The sequence below is a fragment of the Stigmatopora nigra genome, chromosome 5 (genome assembly GCF_051989575.1).
Source record: "Stigmatopora nigra isolate UIUO_SnigA chromosome 5, RoL_Snig_1.1, whole genome shotgun sequence".
Lineage (NCBI taxonomy): Eukaryota > Metazoa > Chordata > Actinopteri > Syngnathiformes > Syngnathidae > Stigmatopora > Stigmatopora nigra.
In genome coordinates this window covers 10,519,043-10,539,300 of record NC_135512.1, presented here as the reverse complement: position 1 = coordinate 10,539,300, position 20,258 = coordinate 10,519,043, and the positions used below count along the sequence as shown (strand labels likewise).

At 37.7% G+C, this 20,258-nt stretch overlaps 3 protein-coding genes across 4 annotated transcripts; all 3 read left to right on the top strand.

Annotated features, from left to right (window-relative positions):
• Positions 1 to 363: 363 nt before the first annotated feature.
• ccdc124 (coiled-coil domain containing 124) lies at positions 364 to 3,691 on the top strand. The gene is made up of 5 exons (XM_077716991.1): positions 364 to 500; positions 979 to 1,155; positions 1,823 to 2,012; positions 2,116 to 2,221; positions 2,968 to 3,691. Exons 2-5 carry the CDS (start codon positions 997 to 999, stop codon positions 3,170 to 3,172), a joined length of 660 nt encoding a protein of 219 aa, XP_077573117.1. The 5' UTR covers positions 364 to 500; positions 979 to 996; the 3' UTR covers positions 3,173 to 3,691.
• Positions 3,692 to 4,565: 874 nt separating this feature from the next.
• LOC144196643 (uncharacterized) lies at positions 4,566 to 12,337 on the top strand. Of its 2 annotated transcripts, none has more exons than XM_077717000.1 (11): positions 4,566 to 4,666; positions 4,897 to 5,082; positions 5,726 to 6,797; positions 7,335 to 7,736; positions 7,807 to 7,902; positions 8,713 to 9,131; positions 9,221 to 9,362; positions 10,534 to 10,644; positions 10,722 to 10,849; positions 11,385 to 11,454; positions 11,681 to 12,337. In XM_077717000.1, exons 3-11 carry the CDS (start codon positions 5,733 to 5,735, stop codon positions 11,957 to 11,959), a joined length of 2,712 nt encoding a protein of 903 aa, XP_077573126.1. In that variant the 5' UTR covers positions 4,566 to 4,666; positions 4,897 to 5,082; positions 5,726 to 5,732; the 3' UTR covers positions 11,960 to 12,337. The 2 variants fall into 2 exon arrangements, with proteins under 2 accessions (XP_077573126.1, XP_077573125.1); XM_077716999.1 differs by having other exon boundaries at positions 4,611 to 4,777.
• Positions 12,338 to 12,914: 577 nt separating this feature from the next.
• uhrf1 (ubiquitin-like with PHD and ring finger domains 1) lies at positions 12,915 to 20,059 on the top strand. Its single transcript, XM_077716716.1, has 17 exons — positions 12,915 to 13,066; positions 14,302 to 14,464; positions 14,534 to 14,884; positions 15,103 to 15,260; positions 15,338 to 15,553; positions 15,784 to 15,899; positions 15,996 to 16,182; positions 16,255 to 16,378; positions 16,519 to 16,626; positions 16,802 to 16,906; positions 17,172 to 17,278; positions 17,376 to 17,538; positions 17,602 to 17,739; positions 17,856 to 17,955; positions 18,741 to 18,889; positions 19,081 to 19,179; positions 19,255 to 20,059. Exons 2-17 carry the CDS (start codon positions 14,312 to 14,314, stop codon positions 19,399 to 19,401), a joined length of 2,421 nt encoding a protein of 806 aa, XP_077572842.1. The 5' UTR covers positions 12,915 to 13,066; positions 14,302 to 14,311; the 3' UTR covers positions 19,402 to 20,059.
• The last annotated feature ends 199 nt before the right edge of the window (positions 20,060 to 20,258 follow it).

Sequence of the window (20,258 nt, the reverse complement as noted above, 5' to 3'; positions counted from 1 at the left end):
GCTAAATTAAATGTCAATGCTCATCCATAGAATTTACATATACATCAATTTGCTTGTCTAATTTCCACTAATCTCTACATTTAAAGGTGCCAAATGACGTCAACGGTGCTGTCTTGGTTGCACGTTGCTGTTGTGAATTTGGAGATACGCTTATCTTTTTCTTTTCAGACCTCTGCTATATTCTTTTTGACAACAAATTAAATAAAGAAAACACAAAAATAGCACTTAATCAGTTGTCGAATGTTTTTATTCTCTGATCAGATTCAATGAAATATTGAAGGGGAATTTGGAAAATAACAAAATTATATGGGACTATTTATGAATATGAATGATGAGTTTCATTTCTTAATCTTAATTCCAAAAACGGAATACTATAGTTAAATGACAGAAAAGCGGACGCAGTTATTATTTTAGACGTCATCATCGTGCGCCGCGAGGAAGTGGCAGATGCCTCTTGGAAACATCACATCAAGTTAGAACCTGCATTTCGCCTCATACTGGTATGACACATTAGATTTAAATCTTTTTCGTTTACATTTATTTTTGTCTTCTCATATTCCATTAATACAAAAGGAGGGTGGGAAGTTATAAAGAGGTTTGACATGTTTGATCAGTAATCACCCGCTAGCAGTAGCTCAATTTCTACACTGATCAGAATCGCCGCCTGTAATAGTGAAATCGAAAACGAAATTATGTCAATCATTTTGTCAGGATATAATTTTGAATATAATTTTGAGGGTATAAATAACCCGTGATTTTTTTGCCTATACTAAAGAACAAGGCACCGACCATTCTCATTTTCGCGTAAAAATATCCACGCCGATTGGTTGAGCATCTTAAAAACACAAGTCACATGACCAAAACATGGAAATAAATCTTCCCTTATATCTATCAATACATAATCGATTTTGTATTTTCAAAAAATACATTGCATATATGTATAATTCAATGATGATGACCTCTCATTTCTAATACCAGGTGAACAGCGGCTGCAGGATGCCGAAGAAGTTCCAAAGCGAAAACTCCAAGGCGGTCACAGCCAGAGCCCGGAAGGCTGAGGCCAAGGCCGTGGCGGATGCTCGTAAGAAGCAGGAAGAGGATGATGCCCTGTGGCAGGAAACAGACAAACACGTTCTCAAAAAAGAGCAACGGAAGGTCAGCACTGAGCCTAAACTCATCTCTAGGACACTTTATATACCACTGGTGTCAAAGTGGCGGCCTGGGGGTCAAATCTGGCACACCGCATCATTTTGTGCGGCCCGAGAAAGTAAATCACGAGTGTTTTTCCCCTTTTTAAATCAATACAGAAATCCCTTAAAGATCACGGTTAATGTAGACCAGGCAAGGCTGCGATAATTGAAAAATCATAAAGTAGGGTCACCCCTATTATGAAATTAATTCTCTGCAGTACTGAGACGTAGAAGGAAAAAATAATAATTTTGTAAAAATCTGTCAATATCTAGATATTATATCTAAAATATTTCTTTTTTCCCTTTTTATTTTTCCCTGTAAATAAACAGATTTTTAAAAGCACAATATTTACCCCTGTTTCTTTTTAAAATGAAAAAACTAAAGGTTAAAAAATGATACATTTAATATTTGCCACCTATTCTGATGGAAAAAAAAGGAAATACATTTGAAAAATTCACTACATGAGAATATTTGCTATTAAGAAGCTCAAAGAGAAGATTTGTATTGATTTTAATGTCCAAAAATGATCTCTCCACAATTGGAAAATCTGTCTTCATAAATCGGTTAATTTTCCCAGCGAAACTAATGAGTTTATTGGTCAACTGAATTTATTTATATCACGGCTTTGCAGGATGACAAGGAGAAGAGGAGGCTGGAGGTTTTGGAGAGGAAAAAAGAATCCCAGCGACTATTGGATGAGGAGACTGCCCGGATAAAAGGCAAAGCCCAGAAAGAGGGTGGAAGTGGCGGAAAGGTGACCCGAGCCCAGATTGAGGAGGCCATTTCCAATGTCCCTCAGCCTCAGCAGTTAAATCCAAAAGGTAAACTTGAATAGAACAAATAAAGACAATGCCATGTTTGTAATATAGTTGATATTCCTTAATATAACATCTGAATCTGACAAATCCCATTTTTAATCCCCAGACAAAACTCACCTGGAGATTCCGCTTGAGGAAAATGTCAATCGAATTATTCTAGAGGAAGGAACAGTGGAAGCAAGAACAGTAGAAGATGCCATTGCTGTGCTCAGGTAACAATGCTTTTATTGTGCTGTAGACACTGACAGTCGTATCACTGATGATGATGATGCGCTTTCATATTTAGCTTTTTCTTGCCATCACACCTGTCAGGGGTGTCTAAAGTACATGGGCCAGACCATTTCAGATATAATATTTAGATTTTTTTTGTTTGATAAATGAATTAAAAGAACTGGATTAAAAGCCCTGAATATTCTGTTTTTATAGAGCTAAAACAATGTTTATTTTAGCTTTTTTTTAAATATATTTTTAGATTTTCCAAAATGATTTTTGAACTAAAAAGACAGAAAAAAAATTGATTAAAAAATTACAATTATTGATTTAAAAGGGGGAAAATCAGGAAATGTAATATACATCTATACTCTTCATTTTAATTTGATCCTAAAATAGAAAGTCGACACTCATTAGTTACTTTCCCGGGGCACACCAAATGATGCGGCGGGGCAGATTTGGCCCCCGAGCCACCACTTTGACACATGTGGGTTAAAAGAATCATCTGGTTACAATTCTAACATCCACCAGGCTTGCCAAACTAAAAAAAAAAGATCTTTTTCTGCCGAAACCAGTCAGATTTTGTTTGTTTTGTAGACTTGAGTTGATGTTGACACCATGTCTTTTGTGTAAAATCCAAAATGGATTATTATTTCACCAATGGGCTAGCAAAATAGCAAGTTTAAGTTTGCAGGTTCGAAAACAAGCTAATGGCACGATTAAAAACGAGAACACTCCTATCTTTCAGCATCGCGCCCGAGGACTTAGACCGCCACCCGGAGCGCCGGATGAAAGCAGCGTTCACAACGTACGAGGAGGCCAACATGGCTCGCTTGAAAATGGAAAACCCCAACATGAGATTGTCACAGCTTAAGCAGATCCTGAAAAAAGAGTGGATGAAATCTCCAGAAAATCCCCTCAATCAGAAGTTTACTGCTTTCAACTCAAAGTGAAGGCACTGGCCAAGACCTCCATTCCCAGTGTCAAACTCACATTGGCATCTTTTATGCACCTCAAAGACTTTTAGTGCAAACCCATAATCATCATCAACATTCATTCAAAATTGAGATTTGCCCAACACAATTGGATTTTCTTCATTTTCACACTTGAGTCCTTTTAACACTGTTTTTCCATTCAGAAGTTCTGATAATTGGTGCAGCTTCTTTTATATGCATAATTTATACCCATGTCTGAGTGACGTATGAAATCTGAGTCAATTAACAGGATGGGGAGGAAATGTCGGATGACCCAACTTGAAGAGGTGGCTGTATCTGGTGGGAATCTGAATCTGTAACATGTCCCAGGTATAGTTGAACCGTCTTATTTGTTAAAGGCGCCAAATGTTCATCTTGGATGGACAGTGTTAAAAGTTCTTGGACAAATGTGTTAACTACTACGTCTGTTGAAGCCTAACGTAGGATGGCATTGTCATGACTTTGTTTTAACACCATTAAACGAGAAGTTGAGTTTCACATGAAGATTGACTCATTGAAGTGAAGAAACGAGTGAATATCGGCTCTTTATTCAGTAAGTTAAAATGTCAATCTTGTTTCCATTTGATTCCAGGGACTAGTTTTTAATTTCCATCATCTCCAACAGAGTGGCCATTGGTTTTCTGTGATTTTTATTTTATTCATTCTCCCCAATTATTAAAATAGAGATCGCCATCTGAGTTGAATTGAATGGGTGAGTGATTTCTTTTTAATTCAAGATTTTGCCAAACTGCTCAATTAGACAATTTGTAGTAGCAAAAAGTTTGACCGATAGAAATTTTCAGTGTTTATTTATGTTTCAATATTGATGGAATTTTAATTCATTTGAATATTGATGGAAATATAATTTATGCTAAACATATATACTCACATTTTGAATGGGTTTAATTGGGGTCAGCTAAAGTGTTGTTGTCACTCACAAAGGATTTGTTTTGTTTTTTAAATCCCAGCAGCATCCACACAAAAAAAAAACAGCTGACTTCCAGGTTTTGTAGCTTTGCCTCATGCAAATAAGATGAACAATGAAAAACCAATTGAGTATACCTCACTGGCTGCCATTGAAATCAATAGGCATTCAATCTAATTGACCTGAAGAGGTCAAATAGATTGGACGCCTACTCGTGACAAACTAAAGAGTTTTAATTGCGTTTTTTGGAAGCACTGAAAGGAGCAAATTTAGTTTTATCTATAGTACTATATGTATATATACAAATTATTGTAACAAAATTGGAACAACTTCACATTTGAGATCACGTATGTAGTTTGGAATTCATCACGAGTCCAAATAACTGATTTTATGGCAACATTTGCTTATCATGAGATGTCCTTGTTGTCATCCGTCTGATACATTCACAGGCCGATTTAATAATGGTCACTTTTGTCCACCGTTAGGCTTGTGTCGGGCAGATAAGAGATTCTGGCAAAGGCCTTTGAACAGCCGAGCTTCAGTGACGAGTACGAGCCACCTTTTATTTGCCACTTTGCTTTGAAAGCAAGGTGTTTTTCTGCTGATCAGTGGGAGCGCTGATGTCTTTGAGCTTGGACTTATGATCTTCTACTTTCATAGTCTGTCCTGTCTGATGCAGGCTGTTGCTTACATCTTAACCTGTCGCCGATTCCGCCCACCTACATTTGCATGGCAACCCTCTCCTAAGCCAGCTGCCCTTATCCTTTTCTTTACACAGAATTCTAATCATTACTCTCAAAGGAGACCGTCTCCAAAGTACCTTGATCAAGTGCACGCACCGGAGGAGGACGGACGGACGGACGGACAGACGCACTCCCTCCCTCGCCTCTTCTGAACACTTTGCTTCTGGAAGACTTCCAAGCAGAAGCCCTCTACTACTCTTCAGGAAGATATCATAAAGAGGGTAAGATCTATTTTTCGTTGCTCACTTTAATTTGCAAGTTGTAATTTGGTCATTATATCGAAATTTGATGGTTTTATTGCATCTTATCAGATGCTTCAATTTATTTTCAAATTACTCACACCGGCCTTTTGTATTAATGTCAATGTGAAATGTTGACACATTCAGGACTCTGATTCATTTTGCTAGAGATAAATGTTTTATAAAATGCGGAATAGTCATTTATACTGTTACAAAGTCGTTTTATGTTTCCCAACTATTGTTAAAAACAATTTTGTGGAATAAATCGACCGGTAGCAGTTGGGTTTTTTTGTGTTAAGGCAAAAAATCTATAATAATATCAGGCTGAAATTGTCTTGAAGTCAATCCTAATACTGTCACTAGTTGAATTTAACATGTCGAATGTGGCATTACACATAATAAAAACATCTCTTGGAATAATAACAATCCTAAATGACTAGAATCACATCTTCCCCCATTTATTTCTACATAATTCATTAGTCTTTTGGTACTTTCCATTTGAGGATTCAACCCATAAAAAAATGCCATAAACTAGCCAAGTCTATATTGCAAGTCGACTGTAGAAAATATAAAACACATGGAATAGTTTCTTTCTTTCTATAATGATTGTGTTTCTGTTATTTAGACATACCATGAGGTTAATCCTGGTTAAACCCACCAATGCAACACGACGCCTCGACACAACAGGTCAAGTATTTTGCGACGATGACCACGAGGGGATCGCCTCGAGACGTCCATCACACCCAAACAAACAACTTGATGGGAAGATGCATGAAGAATATTCCGAAACTGTAAAAGGAGTAACTTCCGCAACACATGCTACAAATCCTTGTTGTGGTTCTTCTGCCATCCACGCAACTTCCAATGGGGTCATTCCATACCCAAGCGCTTCCCCTCTGAAGTCACAGCTTCAAAACGAAGATGTGACAATATCCCAGCTCAGAAATCAGGACTGGTTGCTTCTTTGTGGTCAAGTCAGCGTTGAGGGAGCTGTTTCTGGCTCATCTGCAAGTCAAAGACCAGACCCCGACATGGGACGACTAAACCACAACGACCAATGTGGTTGTTCTTGTATTGGTTCACAGCAGCGACAATCAGATTTCACAGTTTCTCAACCCTTGTCAAATAACACTTCAGTTCCAAGTTGCCTTTTGCACAAAAGCGGTCTTTCATCTACACCCAAGACGCACTTATTCCCTCCATGCACCCAACTTTCTGACAGCAACCAGGTTTTTCCCCATCAAACAAACCAAAAAGATGTCTTAGCATTTCCCAACAAACATTCTCGTAGTAGTTTCATGCCTCAGTTTCCCACCCAACAAGTACAAAAGTCTCTTTACCAAAAACAACCGGCTTGCAATCATCTAAAAGGTGCCAATTCAAACTTCAACATCCCTCTTTCTCCCAACGAATTTCCAGAAAAAAACAGGAAAACTATCCAACATTCTATCGTCAGTGGTGACCCCAACGTACATTACTCTGTCAGCGATGGTGAAACCTGGAAGTCTCAGGAAGGTCCCCCGGTTATCCTCAAATGTGGCCACCTCTCATCTAACCATGTGACCAGGACATCCAGTGTCAAGAGGTCTTCTACACCAGCAAATAACCACAGTATGCAGTCCTTCTCCACCAGCCAGTACAGCTCACTTGACCATCAAGACTTTGTAGAGGAAGCAACAAGGACCCGATACAGTCAGGTACAAGTTACCAGTTTTTTTTACCATAACTATACATGTCTGAAAACATTCTTTTTCATCATCAAGTTTCCGTCATTTACTTAAATGGTGGATGTTTTTTGTTGTTGTATTTTTGTATTTTTTTTTTTTTGCCAATGGATGAAACCTATTGAAAGTAGCGGTTTCATTCATTTCCATATAATTGCCTCTTTGTACATTTGTGTCCAAGATAACTCAAGAATGAATAAAAGGGTCAGCTTGTAGGATATGTTTCCTGTATGAAATGTGGAAAAAAATCAATTTTGGGGTCACTAAAGGTCAAAGTTCACAGGGCTCAAAGGTCCTACCCTAACCCATAAACCACAAGGCCAAAATTGAATGGTAATATTGGTATTCCACATAGCTCAGGAATGAATAAGGGAATAAACATGATTAAACTTGTTATATTCTAAACAGATCATCCGCTTTGGCCAATTTTCCTCAGGCAGACCAGATAATACCACCCCAATTTAATCCATCTAATCTAGTTTTCTCTTCTCATACTCTCTTTTTTTTAAGCAAAACAGTGGCACCAAACTGGCTCCACCAAAGCGTGTCACTTCCTCAGAAGTCACAGGAAGTGGCCCCCTTGGCAACGGTGATGCTGTGGGGTCACTGGTAAGCCGTGACACCACGAGATCCAGTTTGACTGATCTCCAACCAGGACAGCAGCTTCTTCACAGCACCCTCCTAGAGGATGCCTTCTCTAAAGTCATCAGAGAAGATGGAAGTAAGCCTAATTGTGACACCAGGGAGGAAGGTAAGATACCACAGAAGAAGGACATCAGCTATAGACTGGGTCAACGCCGAGCTCTTTTCGGGAAGCGTAAACAACTGAGTGATTACGCACTGGTCTGTGGGATGTTTGGCATCGTTGTCATGGTGATTGAAACGGAGCTTTCTCGAGGATATTACAGCAAGGTATAAGAGATAAGGAACATGAAAGTGTGAGCTACATTCATTGTGCTAACGCATTTGTCTTTTTTTACAGGAGTCGATTTATTCTTATGTGCTGAAAGGCCTTATCAGTGTTTCCACGGCTATTTTACTTGGTCTTATTCTCATGTACCATGCAAGAGAAATTCAGGTAAGGAGGTGACTATGTTCTTTGTTTTAACTTAAATACAACTTTACTATATTGTTTGGTTCATTTTTTTTAAAGACACAAAAACTATCAGACATTTTTTTAAATGTAATCAGCCTCCAAATGAGGCGCTTATAGAGTCAAATAGAAAATGGCTGGTTGAATATATTACTAAAAAGAAACATTAACATAAACACACAATATGGCAACTCTTCATTTAGTGTATAAAGTCTTGTTTTTCCTCTTTCTTTCACTTGAGTGGCCTTTAAATTGAATACACATCCAAAAATGTGGAATTAAAGCAACGTGTATAGCAGGGATTTTGGAACCTTTTTGACAGAAAGAGCCATAAACAATTCCTATTTTCAATTGTTATTCATTGAGAGCCATACTCAGAAATTACTACAAGTAAAAATACATGAAAACGCGTGCATTTTTAGTCATTTCACTGCCTTTAAAGTAGAAAAAGACTCAGAATTATGTTGACAAAATTGTTACCCTGATGCTAATCAATGGGATGCATGCATGCAAAAAGGTTTAGTTAAAAACTGGAAGATTAAAGCAACTCTAGACATAGTGTCCAGATTTTACCTCACAGTTTATCGGAGAGCCATAAGCACCCATCAAAAGAGCCACATGTGGCTCCCGAGCCATAGGTTCCCTACCCCTGGTGTATAGGCTTTGAGGTAAACATGCTATTTAATGGAGTAAAGAGCAATATGAACGGAGTTCGGAATGTTCAAGTGAAAAAATAATCTATAGTATTTGTAATAAGTACAATAAAATGATAAAAGAATGACTTTGATTCTTCAGCTCTTCATGGTGGACAACAGTGCAGATGACTGGAGGATTGCCATGACCTTGGAGCGAATTCTTTTTATTGTGTTGGAGATTCTTGTGTGTGCCATTCATCCCATCCCAGGCCAATATGTCTTTCACTGGACCACACGAGTGGCCTTTAGTTATAGCACACTGGTTGCAGACGCCGATGTCGATATCATCCTATCCGTGCCTATGTTTCTGCGCCTCTACTTGATTGGCCGGGTCATGCTACTCCATAGCAAGCTCTTCACGGACACTTCGTCCCGCAGCATCGGTGCCCTCAATAAGATCAGCTTTGACACTCGTTTTGTTATGAAGACTTTGATGACCATCTGCCCTGGCACTGTTCTATTGGTGTTCAGCGTATCCTGCTGGATCATCGCGGCATGGACTGTGCGCATATGTGAGAGGTAGCAACAATAAACCAATTTCCCTCTTATTGTACCCCTTAACATTGTAAATCCTAATTAGATAAATGAAATATTTTATCTTTTAACAGATATCACGATGCACAAGGGGTGACCAGTACTTTTCTTGGGGCAATGTGGCTGATCTCCATTACCTTTCTGTCTATTGGTTATGGTGATATGGTGCCTCACACTTACTGTGGAAAAGGAGTGTGCCTATTGACAGGCATCATGGTGAGATTAATGCCAAACGTACACTTATAGCAGACATCCATGTATTTTTTTTTAATGTTGTTTTTGACCTCGTATCCACAACACCACGTTTTCTGTTTGGAAGACTGACGAAGAAATACAAGAGATATTGATTTGGGTGGTTTTATTGCAATATCTAACTCCAGTTTATATTTTATTATTTATAGTTTGAATATTAGTGGGTGTGTTTTAGGAGAAACTTTCCAATTATGGAGATATTTCCTATTCCTCGCTAGTCTATGGAAGGGTTAACCTCCCCCATAACAGTTGTATGATATCTGCCCCAGGATAAGAAAGGGATTGAAATGCCTATTGCAATTTGTAAAACAAAGGAACAAATGTTTTGAAAGCAAACACAAGGGTCACATTAAGGGAATAACACATATGTGTGACTAGCTCCGCAACCTGAGTGACAATACAAACAAGACACTTTAATCAGAGTGAACGGAGCCCAAACGGCCATAAGCCTGCGAAAGCATACCTTTTGAGTATATTTATATCTATATACCATATTCTAAGCACAGTTTCTAGTTATATTAGATAACTTTATCATCCCATATTTGGGAAATTTCACTGTCACAGTAGCAAGAGGGTGAGAATACAGACACAGCAACAGACACATACGCATGCAAGACGTTATTTTAGTTTTTTTTATGTGCTTTTGTGACTATTATTTCTGTTTTTGCCACTTAATATGGAATGATAAAACATCTCCAAATGCAACAATGCTTCCAAATTCTCAAGGTTTTATTGTATCTTGCTTGGTTAGACACATTGTTACCCATCAGCAAATCAGCCTTGGAACTAGAGATGTCCCCAAGATGTTTAACCGATCCCAATAGATACTCATTTTTCTCAAGATTGTCACTTCAAAGTAACACATTTGTACTCTGTTCTAAAACCATAAACATGGAGTTGAAAACTAGGAATCAAAGGGCGGCTTATACACGAGAAATTGTAAAATTCGATGATTTTTAAGGCAGTTTTAAGAGTGCACTTATACGCGAGTAAATAGGGTATACACAACTGTTTAATGACTTCTCAAAGTCAACTTTGCATTATTACAAATGTATATTGTTCAATTTGTAGTGACATGAGCATTTCTATTCTAATAAGTCATCATGGTCTAATTATCCATTGCGTTGGTCCTTAGGGAGCAGGCTGTACAGCGTTGGTGGTCGCCGTGGTTGCCAGGAAGTCAGAACTGACCCGAGCCGAGAAGCACGTCCACAACTTTATGATGGACACTCAGCTCTCTAAAAAAGTCAGTGCAATTTCCCCCTCTACATTGCAAAGATCATCTTTCGAAATCTTCATCTTTTACCCCTATTTTGCCCTCAGGTCAAAAACACAGCAGCCAATGTATTGAGAGAGACATGGCTGATTTACAAACACACTAAGCTGGTGAAGAAAGTTGATTATGCCAGAGTACGCCACCATCAGCGTAAATTTCTCCAAGCCATCCACCAGTGGGTAAACTTATATAAATCATACATTTTAAGGTCAAGTTATTGAAACATAAATAGACTGCACATATATACAGATGGAAAGTGTACTGTGAACTATTGAGTTCATTAAAACGCTTTACATCTAACCACACTTATTTTGTATGTATTTATTTATATGGAAAGAAACAAGTTAAAGAATATGATTAATTTCTATCAATTGAATTATTAATAAAATAATATTAATATTAATTAAATTTAAAAGTATATTAATATTAATTCAATTACAACTATATTAATTCAATTAAATACTATATTAATATTAATTCAATTAAAATTATATTAATATTAATTCAATTAAAAATAATATTAATATTAATTAAATTAAAAATAATAGTAATCATTTAAATATAGTAATTTATAATAAATGTATTTATTAATTGACTTATTTATGACCTATTTATGTCTAAAAATGTATTTTCCTGTGTCTGTATTCCCACCCTACTGTAACAGAATAAAATTATCTAATTTAATGTATTTTTTTTTTTTTATATTTAAGACTACGAAAAGTAAAAATGGAACAAAGGAAACTAACTGACCAGGCCAACACCATTGCTGACCTTGCAAAGGTACTCACAGTTCACAAATATTTTATTCAATGCAAAATTGTTGCTATTTATCTTCAGGTACTGTCGCTAATTACTGATTGACACATTGTCACTTACTTTGTGTGGCAGCAGATATTTCCACCAACACAAAAATAACATTTTTTCATCAGCTTCCCCTCTTTAAAGTGTCAGTGTAACTTTTTTGGCTAGTAAAAGTTTTTTCTTGCATATTTCCAATCATCTTTAGACTCAGAACATGATGTACGATTTGGTGTCAGAACTGCAGCATCGAAATCAAGAGCTGGACAGGAGGATTGTAGCCCTTGAGGATAAACTGGACTTGATGCTTCTCAACGTGCACTCACTTCCTGATGTGCTTTCACAAGCAATAACAAAATTACAAAAAGATTTTCTAGATGACCTTGCCTGTCGTGTGCACTTCCTGTCATCCTCCTTGAGTTCGGAATGTTGCTCTGTTCCAGCAAGGCCACTTTGTCAAGGCCCTACAACATCACAGATGCCGTAAAAAGAAATGTGCAAAAATACTTGATTGAACTCTTGTTTCATCTTGAAATTTACCACAAATCTTTATTCCAGAACCTGCAAATAGGTAAAATTCATTCTATATGCATTGATTTCTTTTCTACCAAAAGCTCATGTTGATATTTGTACTTTTGTGATCCTACATTAACTTCCCTGTCTTCATTTTGTATTTGGGTTGAGAAAGTACCATACAGTGCTAAATGTATATACTACATTTATATAACCATTTTGAAAATGACTATTTTCACATGATGAACAGCCCTCAAATGGAATTTTATTTACTAAAACAGGTATTTTTTTGCAAAGATAATTCAATTTATTGTATGATGTAAATAATTTCTGATTTCTGAGATCTATCTGTTTGTGTGTTTAGATATTTTTGACAGATAAATTACCTTATTCAAGTTACAAAGTTGTAGTTGTTGTTGAATCATTTTGGTTTGTAAACATTTTCTATTTTAAAGCCACCTGTGGCCTTCCTATACTATCTACCATATTTAATTATTTTAAAACAATTAATTGGACATGTAATTAAAATTATACATTAATAAAGTGTTTATTAAAATAAAATTCATTAAATGGATAAAACCATAAATACACACAGGGTATCCAATACAGTCTGTAATAAAATTTGAAATTATTTTTAAAAAAGTAATTAACTGAAGAAGTAAAGATACGTGCAGCTAAATTCATCGTATTTGTGGTTTATAATCAACAGCCATAATGTTGTTTACTACAACCAAAGCACACCATCTGCTCGGCCCCGAGATTTAGGACATCGCATACTCTCGCGATAACTCCTCGGAAGGGCGCTGTGCCCACGAGATCATCGTTTCGCGCGCTGAAACTGAGCGCCATTTACATGGAAGATTGACGGTGGTGCTAGCCAACCAAATGCAGGGAGTGTGAGAAAAGTAGCCAATAGGAGAAAAGAGTTGTAAAATCAGGCGGGGTATCAAAGTCTTGAAGAATTACTCATTGAAAGAAGCCAAAAAGCGTTGGAGTTGTGTATCCTGGAGCAGTTGGGATCTTTACGGGAGTGAAACAAACATTTTAACGTTTTTGATTTTTCTTGGAGAAACACAAACAGGTAAGTTCTAGTCCCATGCTAACGAAGTCTTCTATTTAAAGCCAGTTTGGAGCATACAGGTTAGCTAAACTGGTCGTCACTACCTTCTTTGCGAGTTAATAACAAATAATGACTCAAATTCTCGTACAAATGTGAAACTTCGAAATCGCTCCCTAGTTTGACGGGCATTTTTCAAACCATGGAACAAATTAATATATTTTGACCAAATAACCACCTTAAAACTATATGTATTTTACTTTGTTGTAAAGTTAAGCAAGCCCCGTTCGTATTATATGCGGGCGAATGTTGCTAGGCTGTCGTGAGTTGCTTTGTGATGCATATATAAATTCTTAGTTACTTACTCGCCCCAAGAAAATGTGATTTTTAATCTCCCCAAAATGTTTGGTTATGCCCACTCTCAATGACTGGCGAGGAGTGTACGTTAAAAGTGAGGTAATCTTGTGGAATTGAACGAGTCTATTGTGACTTGTAGTAATGTCCTCCTATACATGCAGCGAATTACAGAAGAGTAGATGCCGAACACCTGGCAAGGAATTTCACACCAACAGGCGCCGGTGCACGCACACCATTGCCAAGTTGCTCTAAAAGACGCTGAAGGTTGTGTTGAAGTACGTTTCATTGTTGCAGCGGCGCCACATTGTTGGCTAGCGCTCCCTCGCGCCCGAAGGCCGGAAGTGCTTATCTTTTAAAGAACTGGGCGTGGCCTCCACAAGTTTCCCGCACTGTATTTAAATGAGGTGCCTTTGTCATGTGTGGTATGCTAATCAAATGGATCTTCTATTCAGATAATAATTTTCTACTATGCCTCAAATGCATGATTAATTAATGAAATCTTATACAGTGGTTATTACACCTTTCTCCATCACTTAATTTTGGTCAGACATGTTGCTGTTATAAAATAATAATAATAATAAGTGCTCCAACACCAAATGTAAATGGTGGAATGTGGGAGTTGTTAATTCTTTACATAGCCGACAGACCTGCAGCAACCCGGAGTAAATACTAAATACAACAGTAACTACAATGTTCTTTCCAAAAAAACATTTTTGATGAATATATTCATTTTGTACAAAACTTGCATACAGCTACGGTAAAAGCACTGTTCCTGAATGTAAGACATTTTCGGTTTCATGCAAAAAATGTTAATTTTAGTGCCACGCTAATATTTCTTTACAAAGCTCGTTCTGAAGCTTTAGATGTGAAATTAAGTTTTTTTTATCGGCATCTGAATGCAGGGCTGCTGCAATGTGGATTCAGGTGCGAACAATGGACGGCAAAGAAACCCACCGGGTGGATTCGCTGTCCAAACTAACCAAGGTGGACGAGCTACGCCTCAAGATTTCGGAGCTCTTCAAAGTGGAACAGGATAGAACGAGGCTTTTTTACCGTGGCAAGCAGGTAAGGCGCAATCACTTTTGTCCATCTGTTAGGATCGGCGGTTAACATCTACTGATTTCTTTTTGTTAGATGGAGAATGGGCACACAATCTTTGACTACAATGTGGGCCTTAATGACATAGTGCAGTTGCTTATTAGACAGAATGCACCCCATGTTGAAGTTGCCAAAACTAAGGACAAAGACACCAAAACTAAGGACAAAGACACAAAAAGCAAGGACAAAGACGCAAACAGCAAGGACAAAGACGCCAAAAGCAAGGACAAAGACGCAGAGCTTTCCGACTCTGATTCTGGCTGTGGCTCAACACAGAGCGAGTCTGACAAGAATTCAACTCACGGTGAGATGGAGGTTCAGACTGCTGGTGTATCTGGCCAAACAGATAACACCCAGCTCCTGGATTGTGGATTTGGAGTATATAAGGTATGTTTTTACAAACCGGTGGAAAATTTATTTTTGGATATTATACATTAAATGTTTCCAAAAACAGCTTTTCATTTATTGCTCAACTGTGGCTTTCAAATGAAATGCACACCATGCCAAAATACAAAAATATTATATATATAATTTCCTGTTTTCTTAGTATTCCAATTTGCTACCATGTTTGTTGTTAGATATATTATTAATATTATTTTTTACAGGTGAATGAAATGGTGGACGCAAGAGACTTGAACATGGGAGCGTGGTTCGAGGCTCAGATTGTGAATGTCACCAGGAGTCCAAAAACTCCCAAAGAGGATGGTGCGGATGAGTCGGAGCTGGAACAAGAGGAGATACTGTACCATGTGAAATTTGATGAGTATGTTTCAATGTGCAATTTGAATTCAAATCATTTATGTTTAAAACGAAAATTAATTGAGCTATTTCACTTCACAGCTACCCAGAGAACGGAGTTATTCAGCTTCTGGGTAAGGATGTTCGCCCAAGGGCCCGAACTGCGTACCAGTGGGACCAGCTGGAGCCTGGTATGATTGCTATGGTCAACTACAACCCAGATGACCCCACTGAGCGTGGCTACTGGTACGATGCTGAGATCCAGAAAAAAAGGGAAACACGCACTGTGCGGGAGATTCATGCTAAGATTATTCTAGGGTGAGTTCAATATAGTCAAATTTTTATGTTAATGTTTGTAAGTTACAGGCCATCATAACTGTTTTCACTGTCTGTCCATTGGTGGGCTAAACAATGCAGACAATGTCTTATTAGTCCCACGAGGTAAAATAGGTAGTAATTTCATTGAAGCCTTAAAATTTGTTGCTTAATTTTAGTGTCTTGTTGTGAACAACCTAGGGAATTTTACCATTTTTTTTCTATCTTTTTAGGGAGGCAGGAGACTCTCTCAATGACTGCCGGATCCCGTTTGTAACTGAAATTTATAAAATCGAGGAGCCCGGGTCGCAAAGTGATACACCTGCAGGATCTGAGAGCCCAATGAAGAGTAAGAGTCACTTTTGGATCAATTTGAAACTTGTTTCTAGTATTTTGACGTTCAACAAACAGGGCTGATGTGTAAGGATGTATTTCTGCTTTCCAGGATCAAATGGACCAGAGTGTAAGCGTTGCAAAGATGATCCCGATAAAAACTGCCGATGGTGCAACTGCAATGTTTGCGGCATCAAGCAGGATCCCGACAAACAGCTCTTATGTGATGAATGCGACCAGGCTTATCACATATACTGCCTGAACCCACCGTTAACCTCCATCCCAGAAGATGAAGACTGGTCAGTTGGATTAGTTAGTTGTCTTATTGAATTTGATTCACTTTCTAACATTTCTTGTTTCATTTTGGTCAGGTATTGCCCAAATTGTCGTAATGACTCAAATGAGGTGGTGCGTGCGGGGGAGAAGCTAAAGGAGAGTAAGAAAAAGGCTAAGATGGCGTCTGCCAGCAGTTCAAGCCAAAGGGACTGGGGCAAGGTGAGATTCTTATCTTCCCAGTTTTAATTCAAATTCCCCGTTAACCTAATGAAATGATTTCTACCCTTAGTTTACATGAGTAGAAAGGTAAAAATACACAAGTTTGTTTTGACACTGTATTTTCTGTAACCCTTTCTCAGGGAATGGCCTGTGTTGGTCGAACCAAGCAGTGTACCATCGTCCCTTCAAACCACTATGGCCCAATCCCTGGTGTACCTGTTGGCTCATCGTGGAAGTTCAGAGTGCAGGTCAGTCCATTAAGCCTGCATCTAATGTATAAAGAAATGTCATTGGTGTGCTGGCAATATAAAGACACAATAACTTATTCTGGAAGTTGGCCTTACCAGCGTGCTGAAGGTTTTTCTGGTTTTTAGATCCATGGGTTGTCTATTAACTTTTTTTTTTTTTAATTGATGATTACAGGCCAGCGAGTCTGGTGTCCACAGGCCACAAGTAGCTGGGATCCATGGGAGGAGCAATGAAGGGGCCTTCTCCCTGGTTTTGGCAGGTGGCTATGAGGATGATGTGGTATGTTTTTTTTTATATCTTTCCTCTCCCCTCTTTTGTAAGTGGGGAAAAAGTGTTTTATGAAAGGACACAGAGTCCTAAGCAATTTTTAGCATTTTGTATTGTCTATGTGAACATAGAGGGTTATTATATCAATTGTTTTACGATCTTTCATGAGAAAAGAAGTAAGGGTCACACCTCATGTCGTACATTAGTAGTGGACATAGATGAAATCAGGAAATTATTGGGATTTTGACCCTTGTGGCATGTCATTTATCCCACATAGGATGACGGGAATGAGTTTACTTACACTGGTTCTGGGGGACGAGATCTTTCTGGGAACAAGAGAACGGCAGAGCAGTCATGTGATCAGACCCTTACTCATATGAACCGGTACGTTCGCACCTCCGTTTTGTTTACATTTCTATACAGCCACATTTTCAGCTTTTTTAGGAAATTTTAATCATTATTATTTTGTTGTCCTCACCAGTGCACTTGCCCTAAATTGCAATATTCCTGTCAATGCCAAGAATGGTGCTCAGGCAAAGAATTGGAAGGACGGAAAGCCCGTCAGAGTGGTTCGTAACTGCAAGGGTCGCAAGCACAGTAAATACTCCCCCGAGGAAGGAAATCGATATGATGGGATATACAAGGTAATATTAAAATGAAATCAATTGCTTAAGTGAATTAGGGTATTGATGCATCTTGAATTTTAGATTGTGAAGTACTGGCCAGCCAAAGGCAAATCTGGTTTCTTGGTTTGGCGCTACCTACTGAGGCGGGATGACGATGAGCCAGCACCGTGGACCAGAGATGGAAAGGAACGCATCAAGAAGCTCGGTCTTGTCATGCAGGTAGTGATTGGCACAGCAAATATCATTTCTTTTGTTTTTGTAATGTCAAAACTATCCGCGTAGACTTTGCGGTTACACTCACTTGTCTTTCTTGCATCCACTGTGTTGTGTGGCAGTATCCTGCTGGTTATCAGAAGGAGAAAGAGAACAAAAATGAAGTGGAAGAGGAGGAAGCACCCACCAAGGCAAAGAGAAAGAGAAAATCTCAGGGCAACGGTAAATTGACATTACCATAACAGTGGTTTAAATGCGTCACTTTATGTTACACACTACAATCATGAATCAGCCTTACGTTTTTTGGATTCCAATGCTGGCCCAAAATAATCCTGTTTTTTTTTATTTTCAAAGTTTGGATCAGGGGGAAAATTTTGAATGACAAAATTATAATACTTTTCTCCAAGAAAACATGTCCTGTAGATAAAATACAAATGTGCTGCAGTTTCCCTTGAAGTGTGACAGGGGTTTTGTGGTTCATTACAAAGCACAAAAATCGGATTTTGTGAAAATTCAGGCATTCAATTTCATGATTCATTTTAGTTTTATTACATGAACATCTTTAATGTAATTTTGATGAGACATAGTTAGAGATAGGTGATGTTGTTACCCACAGAAATATTGACTCACTGCACAAATATGGCCACCGCTCACTAGTGTGGAGGTGCCTTGCGGTCGAAAACACCTGTAATTCGACAGCAAGAGAACATTTTGAAGGATTGCAAGTGTGGAATTGTCATGAAATTAGTTTAGACTGCCATGAAATAGCATTAAATACGATTTACTGATCCCGGCACAAACCTTGTCTGAGTTTGCACCACATTCTATGGCAGTTTATTTCCATTCAGCATTTTTACAATAAAATCAGTGTGCGGAGGAGGACATGTATGACATGAAATAGTCGAGCAGGTGCCTGCCTCCCCATTCCTTTTACACATTGATACAAAAAGAAAGAAATGTGTAGCGTTTTTTTTTGTGAATTAAGAATTCAGTTTTTCTTTTGACAGACTCTGCCAAAAACTCACCAGCCAAGAGTCCCAAGAAAGTGAAGGTGGAAGTTTACAAGCTGTCAGGACAGCAGAAGACATTCATAAAAAATGACACTCAAAACAAGAAAGTTTGGGATGAAGCTATGGAGTCGCTGTCACTTGGCCCGGTCGGTATATATATATATATATATATATATATATATATATATATATATATATATATATATATATATATACATTGTCTGGTTTCCTCTTTGCCTGATAATTAGTTTTCTTGTAACCACTCCTGGAACAATGCAAGTATATGTCTTTTTTTCAGATTAGCATTCATTTACTGACATATTTTTTTCCCCTGCAGAAATTTCTGAACAAAGTTGAAGAGATTTTCCTTTGTATTTGCTGTCAAGAAGTGGTTTATCAGCCCATCACCACTGAGTGCCAACACAATGTGTGCAAGGTAAAAAAAATTGAAAAAGTTTGTTGTAATAACAAAATGACTTGAGTTTTTTTTTTTTTTTTTTTTTCATTTCAGGAATGCCTTCAGCGTTCTTTCAAAGCAGACGTATTCACCTGCCCGGCTTGTAGACATGACTTGGGCAAAAACTATTCCATGACTATCAACAAGCCACTGCAAGAGATCCTAACTCAGTTTTTCCCAGGTTACAGCAGTGGCCGATGATCAGTGACTCCTTCCTACAAGACAGTCATGGTGAATTACAAAAAAAAAAATTAAGGGCAATTTCCATTTGATGATAAAGAATCCGTTTTTCTTAATATATATTTTTTAAGATTTATGAAAATACCAATTTTTTGGGGGGACTTCCTTGATACTATATTCCATGAAATTCTTCAATGATGACTTTTTATTGTAATTGATTTTTTTGTTTTCATACACTGCCTGAATTCCTTGGCCTTTGCAACCTTTAAAATTTGGTTTCATAGTTTTTGGTCAATTAACTTACGCTTATTAATTCTACTGTTCGATGTGTTTGTGTATATAAATAAAGAGTTTGGTGCTTCTTAAGGGAGCTTCATTTGACAGTCTGTTTCTAAAAGGGGCTGTGGCACATTTGATCAAAGTTGTTTCTTTAGCTTAAATATTACTTACTCCCTCTTTTTCTGGTTCCAAGACACCAAATCCTAATATATGTTTTGGATTTTGCCTTTTAGTGTTTCTGTCTGATTTATTTGGTTGTGGGGGGAGCAGTTTTCATTCCAAAGAAAATGCTTTGTGTATTGTAGATCTCCCATTTAACTGTTGCTTGTTGATTCTAACATCCACGTGTACACCCATGCCCCGATCTCTGTTAAGCCTTTATTAAAGGAACTACATAATATTTTTTAAACTGAGTGGATTATTATAAATTGTTGAAATGTAGATGATGAATGAAGTTTTTCAACACAGTCAAATTAACATGTTTAATTCCTGTTATCTGTTTGGCTTGAATTTAATTTGCTTTTATTTACAGGAACCATTTGGACATCCAAAACGACAATATTCTTAAATAAAAATGTTTAGTTTGGATGTGTTAGAAT

Bases quoted from the DNA above. Each gene is read 5' to 3' on its own strand.
- LOC144196643 (XM_077717000.1), top strand. From the start codon at position 5,733: ATGAGGTTAATCCTGGTTAAACCCACCAATGCAACACGACGCCTCGAC. The intron at 9,363-10,533 runs GTGAGATTAATG...GTTGGTCCTTAG, and splicing joins GCCTATTGACAGGCATCATG to GGAGCAGGCTGTACAGCGTT. The intron at 10,645-10,721 runs GTCAGTGCAATT...TTTTGCCCTCAG, and splicing joins ACACTCAGCTCTCTAAAAAA to GTCAAAAACACAGCAGCCAA.
- uhrf1 (XM_077716716.1), top strand. From the start codon at position 14,312: ATGTGGATTCAGGTGCGAACAATGGACGGCAAAGAAACCCACCGGGTG. The intron at 15,261-15,337 runs GTATGTTTCAAT...TTCACTTCACAG, and splicing joins TACCATGTGAAATTTGATGA to CTACCCAGAGAACGGAGTTA. The intron at 15,554-15,783 runs GTGAGTTCAATA...CTATCTTTTTAG, and splicing joins CATGCTAAGATTATTCTAGG to GGAGGCAGGAGACTCTCTCA.
- ccdc124 (XM_077716991.1), top strand. From the start codon at position 997: ATGCCGAAGAAGTTCCAAAGCGAAAACTCCAAGGCGGTCACAGCCAGA. The intron at 1,156-1,822 runs GTCAGCACTGAG...ACGGCTTTGCAG, and splicing joins TCAAAAAAGAGCAACGGAAG to GATGACAAGGAGAAGAGGAG. The intron at 2,013-2,115 runs GTAAACTTGAAT...TTTAATCCCCAG, and splicing joins TCAGCAGTTAAATCCAAAAG to ACAAAACTCACCTGGAGATT.